Below are 7,615 nucleotides of genomic sequence, written 5' to 3' on the forward strand. Positions count from 1 at the left end.
GCATAATCTGCATTTCAAAAAGTCCACAATTAAGTATTTACACATCTTTAGAACCTTTAGAGTCAATCCTGCCATCTCCTTTACACTTCTATGAGGAATTTCTTCCATTAAAAAAAAACTGTTATAAAAGGAAATTAACAACTTTTAAATAATACTCTTAGAGAAAATCTCCAAAGCCGAGAAACTCAAAGAGAAGGCTAACACATAATTCCTCACTTTCTCTGCTTATTACTACGTGTTGGAGGGACCTCAGATCAGTATGGTCTGAGCCATATGTGCTGCAATAGAAAGGTAGGATGGAACAAGTTGCCAGGGGATGGAGTGTCAGCATGGCATGCCCCTCCCCAAACTCCTCCTCCTCTCCCGTTTCCCGTGACTCGGAAAAAAAGCACGTTGGAGGCGCATACCTATTGTACCTTTTGGTGCATCACAATCTCTGTTGCCTTGGTCATAGTAGCAGATGACTTAAAATCTCTGTCTAGAAAATGAAATAAAGCTCAATCATCTGGGGAGTTAGCATGTGCCTGCATAACCTGGTGAAACATGTTCAGCTGAATTATTAATTTTCTGTCTTGTTAAGTACTGGATTCGTGGCTGGAAGTGAAAATGCATGCAATGTAAAAATATGCTGGAAAACAGTTGTAAAGCCATCATTAGGTCTCAGTATTGCATGACTTCTTGTGAGACAGAGTGACACGTTTCTTAAAACAGGATCAGCTGTCATTTTCACAGGTTTATCCAAATAGTTAATATTGTAAATTAAATACTCTAAAAATTTAGATGACAGAAGGTTCATATAAAATAATTTATCACCAGCAAAGGCTGGGAAGATTGGGGAAAAATTGTACCTATGTTGGAAAAATTTTGCAATACCATCCTGGACTGTTGGTCGAAGTTGGAGAAATCCTTTTCTGACACTTAGAGTTTAGCAAACTCTGACATTAGAGTTTATTTTATATCGAGAAGTCATGGTTTTGGTTTATCAGTACTTATTCTGCTTCACCATAGAGTAACTATGTCATTGCAAGTGATCAGAGGCCTCTGAAGGTGAGTGTACAAGAAAGGAATAATTAGTGTTGTTACTGATTTTTAATTTCTTCAGTACATTTTATATTATGACAATGTGTTTTACTGTTACCTCTTTTGGAATCACAAACATGAAACCATTTATCAGAGACATGTAAAAGAGAGTCAAGTGAATAATAAATCCACTCTTTATTTCTAGATAGACCTATTATTAAAGTTTGTTTAGTCCTACCTTCAACACCAGGAATAGAGTTTCTATTTTAGTGTTATAAAAAGTTAAACCATTTCTTTACCTTAAGCAAGAATTTCACCAGGTTTTTAGAGAGAACACTATAGTAAGAAAAAATTCAAGTTGACTCACTACTTAACTTTCTGGACACATTACATTCTAAGTAAGTGTTTTTGCAGTACCGAAAAACAGAGTTCCACTTACTGATGATGAACAACAATGTATTTAAGTTATTGGAAATGTTTGTGAATAAGCTCATTTTTAAAGGTCAGCAGTTACCCCCTAGGGCACTAAATATATCAGGTTCAGTATTATTGGATTGATAAAGGAGTTAGAAATACTCTTCTACCTCACAGATAAAAATAGTAAAAAAACATACTTGAGAGGGTCATCAAATTTTAATGATAGTAGTTCAATAAATCACCTTTGAATGATTGCAATAAATCACCTTTGAATGCACTCTGAATTTCAGTGTCCTTATAAAAAGGGGACAGGAATATTTACTTCTAGGGTTATAATGAGGATTACACTGGTATTTTGTCCATGTGCTCATTGAGGATTAACTAACATCACCATGATCATCAACATTATCATTGTCACCATCTTCCCTTTAATCACCAACAATATTAGCTCCACCATGAATGTCACTTTCTATGGTCACTTTAGCTAGTTGTTCTTTGGCTGAGCAATATTTGCAGGGAGCATCCTTGTTGAATAAGAGTTTCCAGAATAATCATTCATTCATTCATTCTACAAATATTGATTCATGGATTCATTCATTCTATAAATATTGACCTACAATATGCTGGAGCAGGTAATATCAGACCCTTCACTGACCTCATGGAACAGATTACTTTCATATTATAACTGTGATAAGTGCCACAAGGTAGAGGTATAGGGATATTGTTATAAGAGCATATGATGGGCAATTTGGCCTAGTCAGGGTGGTCATGGAAGGCTTCTCCAAGGAAGTGACATTGAACCTGAGATCTACAGGGAGAATTGATGAGACAAGAGGAAGAGTTTTCAGCAGAGAAGATATCATATAAGGCAAGAGGAAAGGTAGTGTGTTATGGGAACTGAAAAAAAGGTAGGTGTGCTAGAAGCAGACAATATGGGAGGGGGAGTGTAGAAGATACGCTAATGAGGTATGTAGATGGGAAACCACTAAGAGTCTTGGTCTTTATCTAAGAGCAACTAGAAACTATTGAGGTGTTTTATGCACCAAATGACATAATCAAATTTATTTATTTATTTACTTCCGTGACTCTGGCTTTAGTGTGGCTTTAGTTTGAAAAGTGCAAGGGTAGGAGTGGGAAGCTATTATGAGACAATTTTAATGGTCCAGATAGGATATAATGATAGTGTGAATGAGGGTAGGGTCATCAGAGATGGACAAAGTGGATGAATTCAATAAAACATCAGGGGGAAATATTATAGTAGTTGTGGTTGGATTGGTTATATGGCGAAGAATTGGTGGAGAACTGTTAAAGGTGGTCTCAGGTTTTTGGCTTGCACAACAAGATCATCGTTGGTACCATCAAAAAACATTGGAAGAAAACCATATTTAGAATAAAGAACTATAGGATCAGTTCTGAGCAACTTCAGGATGTGGTTCTGAAAGTGAGCTGGGTGAACATGTCAAGCCAGTTGGTGACCTGAAGTAGGAGGTCTAGACTGAAGAATTAAGTTTGTGAATTATCTCCATAAAAACTGCATGAGTTTCAAAAAGATTGTGTAGGAAGAGAGTGTGTAGTAAAAAGAAAGAGTGACTTAATGCTAACATTCATATCCAGGGAGAAGGTAGTGGTCTGCAGAGAATGGCCAGAGTGGAAGGGCAATCAGGATGATATTTACCGAAGACAAAGGAAGTGAATGTTTCAAGAAAGGGCTAGTCAAGTGTTGGCTATGTTTTTTTGAGGTCAAGTAAGACGAGCACTAAAAATATGTCAATTAGATTTATCGATTTTATTTGTTAATTAGATCTTTATTATTAATAACGTTAGCAGAAACTAGTGTGTGTGTGTGTGTGTGTGTGTGTGTTTATGTTAGTGGGGGGAAGCTGCAAAAGACAAGAGAGGGCTGGGTTGATGGATGAGGGAGAAATGAGAAAAAAAATATTTTATATAGCTGTTTAGAGAAATTTGGGGCTTCTTTCAAAGTATTTATGGCTTTGTTTCTTTATTAAGATTTAAAAAAATCTCAGAAGTGGGATTTGATTAATTCGATAGTTTTTTTTCCCCTTCTTCTTCTCTTAGGAGATTCCCGTAGTAAAGACCACTGTGATAACTTGTCAGGGCTTTAACCTTTTTTAAAATTTAAATCATCTCTGATAATACATATGTCTCTAGGATTGCCATTGAACCATTATGTGCAGACTAAATTTTTTATTATTTCCTATTTATAGCCAATCTCAGTTCGTGATTAGATCAACCATATTGTAGTATAATTGTTTCATTTGTAATCTATCTGGTTGTTTTTATAATAGAGACATAACTTCTGTGTCCTGGTGACTCATAGTACTAACACAGAAGTCACAGGAGGAAGCTCAGGCTGACCATTTGGAATTGGTCAAATCAACTGTTTTTATTGGGCACTTACATTTAGATACGCCCAGTAGACTTTTCTTAGACTTTGATGTATTTTTTCAATAGTATATTTTGAAACAAAACAAAACAAAACAAGTCTCAGAACACTTGAAGTAAATGACAAATGTTTCTTAAAACTTCTGTAAATTATCTTTTTTTTTTCCAAATTTTGGGTTTTATAAAATTGAGCTTTTTATATGTTCCAGTTCATAAAACCTTTTCCCCTTTACATGCAATCATTACTTCCCAAGAGAAAATTGACTTAAAAATAGATTTCTTCCTTGACTACATGGAAACCCAGTTTACATAAACAATTTAGGTTCTTCTCTCTGCTTCTGGGTCTACCAGGCCCACCAGGTGAATGAAATGCAAGAACTATGGGGATTTGTAGCGGCTCAAAACTTCTGTGATGTCCAGAGCAAGCAGAATGGTGAAGTTTGAGTTTCTCTCAAGAGGTGAACCCATTTTTGGATGGGTTCTCCAGCTCCTTTCCTCCCCGGCAGTGCAGAAATATGATGTTGCAGTCTCCAGCACTGTTAAATCAGCAGGGATATCTGTAGCTAATGGTTATGCCTTTCTACTCTGCAGTTTGACTAAATGAATGGGCTGTACTGTCAGTTCTAATGACTTTGGAAAAGAGAGGCAGGCTCCTGGTCCCCTCACAAAGCATTATATGTTCAGTCTCACCATGTGAAGCAGATATTTGGTCCCCGCTTCAAACCATGGCAGTGCATGCCTGCAAAATTCCAGCGAGAGCCCAGAGTGTCCCACCTATTGTGGCAAATTTCCCATAATGTCCTGCAAATTGCAACATAGTTCGTGGGAAAAGTAGGAGGAAATTATTTTCCTGCATAGGGATAGCTCATGTGGGAAGGCTACTCCACAGGTTCCCGCAAGAATGGAGAAATACATCTGGTCCATTTGTGAAGCACATCATGGAATGGTTATTTTGTATCTCAATTTTACACTTTGGGGAAGTATTTGGAATGAACGAATTTCTAATAGATGGCTCTAGACTACGTGTTTGTACACTGCACCTTTTTGCTATTAAGGAAGTTGCTTCCCAAAAGAACGGTCATAGCCTCAGCCACACTTGCATGTGGGTATTTCTCCAAACTGTAGGTTCTTAAAGCAATTAACATTGACATCACAAGTCGATGGCAAGCTAGTCCTAAATGCATCAGCTTTTAAAAGGGCGTTCCCCAACAGCTTAATTGGTGAAAGTATTAGTATAAATTAAAACATGTGGGGAGACAGTATGTTTACACTCTCTTCTAGGCAAGAGGAGAATAAAACGTTAGTGAATAAATGAATTTTCTATTGTCCGCTGTTACCGTCCTCTTTGCTTCTTCTGTACAAGATGGAAATTAGGTTTCTAACAGCAGTTTTATTCCTATGACTCTACAGAAACTTTGTCATTCCCCAAGTAGGATGAATTTGATAAGTAGGCATTTATCCTTTTTGTGCTTGTTCCTTCTGAACAAGGGCAACTGCTCTCTACTGAACACTTTTACCCTCCCAAGCTGTGTTTGACATAATTACCGCACTGGAGCTAAGATTCATAATCTGATTGCCAATGTCAACAGAAATGAAGGCTTTCATGAAAAACAAAACCTGTTAAGTATACTCAAGGCACAGCATCAATCCCACTCATGAGTAATTAAAATACCAATTTATGATACATTTGTCTTTTACTGGTAAGTCTGGAAATCCTATGGATTTTTTTCTTCAGACATAGATGCTTGAAGGAGAATAAATTCTAAGGACAGTTACACCGCTTCAAGTTTTGGATTAGGATTTAATTCTACAAATAGCATTTTGAAGTACTTGCTATGTGTGAGAGAAACTAAAATGGACTGTTTTCTTTTCGTATTTAAGATTTCCTTAGCCCTAAGAAAAGAAGGAATTTAATAAAGTGGTTGAATTCTCTGTTGATTTTGTTTTGTTTTGTTTTGTTTTTTGTTTTTTGCTTGAATCTGGGGATTTGGTTCAAAGTTGATCCTTAAAGAAGGGAAAAAGCTACAATGTGTTGTACACTTCTTCTGTGTTAGTGGTTTTATTTGTTTATTTATTTTTCATGCACCAACCCTATGAAGTTTAAAGATGAAGCTCAGATACACAGAATAACTTGCCTAAGCCTAAACGATCGTACAGTAGTAGAATGGGGTACACAGGAGAGCAAGAATGAAAAAGTACAGTGCCTGGTGGCAGAGGAAATTGTCCATGTATCAAAGAGTTTCAGCACCTTGCCAAGTTCTGTCAGTAGGAGTCTGTGTAGCATATATAGGAATAGTTTCTAAGGGTACTAAGCCAAAGAAGAAAACTGTAGGATTAGACTGGGTCAAATTCATCTATACATTTGCCTTTACCTGGGTTTTGGGATTTAATGTGTTGGCTCAACCACCTGGGGATGATGTAAATATAGCAAACTGACCACTACACCCAATGGTGGTATGGAGTCAATGGTGGTGTGGAGTCATTGACTCCTCAAACTTGTGCTGAAACAAGAACCCTTACCCTTCTGTGAAAGCTGTGAAGCAGATGTTGCCCGTCCTATCCCACCTCCTGCAGCACCAAGACAGCGAGGTTCTCTCGGACACCTGCTGGGCCCTGTCCTACCTCACTGATGGCTCCAATGAGCGCATCGGCCAAGTGGTCAACACAGGGGTCCTGCCCAGGCTGGTCCAGCTCATGAGCAGCTCGGAGCTCAGTGTCTTGACCCCCTCCCTCTGCACTGTGGGGAACATCATCACGGGAACGGATCACCAGACCCAGGTGGCCGTCGACGCAGGCATGCTGCATGTGTTGCCCCAGCTCCTGATGCACCCCGAGTCCTCCATCCAGAAGGAAGCAGCTTGGGCCTTGAGCAACGTGGCTGCAGGGCCTCGCCAGCACATCCAGCGGCTGATAGCTTGTGGCATGCTGCCTCCTTTGGTGGCTCTGCTGAAAAACGGAGAATTTAAAGTCCAGAAAGAGGCCGTTTGGACCGTGGCTAACTTCACAACTGGAGGCACCATAGACCAGTTGATCCAGCTTGTCCACTCTGGCGTCCTGGAGCCACTGGTGAATCTGCTTACCATCCAAGACACCAAAATTGTTATCATCATCCTTGATGTTATCTCTTTTATCCTCCAGGCAGCAGAGAAGCTTTCAGAGAAGGAAAACCTGTGTCTTCTGATAGAGGAAATGGGTGGCATTGATAAAATTGAGGCTTTGCAACTTCATGAGAACCCTCAGGTTGCCCTGACTGCTTTGAACATTATCGAGAACCATTTTTCTGAGGGAGAAGAAAGTGGCACAGTATTACCAGCCCTGGACCAAGATCATGAATTCTTAAACCGCTTAACAAAGCAATACCAAGGCCCCACGACTCCTAAACCAAGGAGCAAACCCTAATGGGTAACTTCTTTAAGAACCTTCTATGTCTTGGCATGGCACAGGTGTAAAGCTTTTTAAACTAAATGTTAATAAAATTTTCGACACTTCACCTCCATCTATCAAAAAAAAAAAAAAAGAAAAAAGAAAAAAGTCAATGAGGAAGAAATGCTGGCGTTTTCCTGGAATGCTGTAGTGGAAGGAGTCCAAAGGCCCAGGGATGTCTGAATGTTGGGATGAGTCTATTATATATGCAGTTTGTGCAGCTACCCACGTACCATGCCCCCAAGAAGAAACCCCATCACCTGAACATTCAGAAAAGTGTTGGCAAGGAAAAGCACTGGCCTCTGTAGTGCCTGTCCTCTGCAGGTTGGCAGGGACAGTAGGAGGAGGTGCA

The 7,615-nt window shown here is 39.0% G+C and overlaps 1 protein-coding gene across 1 annotated transcript; it reads left to right on the top strand.

The window, feature by feature from the left end:
* The first annotated feature begins 5,807 nt into the window (after positions 1-5,807).
* Positions 5,808-7,350, top strand: LOC135363767 (importin subunit alpha-8-like). Its single transcript, XM_064585777.1, has one exon. It carries the CDS (start codon positions 6,385-6,387, stop codon positions 7,237-7,239), a length of 855 nt encoding a protein of 284 aa, XP_064441847.1. The 5' UTR covers positions 5,808-6,384; the 3' UTR covers positions 7,240-7,350.
* Positions 7,351-7,615: the final 265 nt, after the last annotated feature.

This window comes from Mirounga angustirostris, unplaced genomic scaffold (genome assembly GCF_029215605.1).
Source record: "Mirounga angustirostris isolate CCGP_5_RB_7025 unplaced genomic scaffold, mMirAng1.0.hap1 SCAF_3, whole genome shotgun sequence".
NCBI classification, from domain to species: Eukaryota; Metazoa; Chordata; class Mammalia; order Carnivora; family Phocidae; genus Mirounga; species Mirounga angustirostris.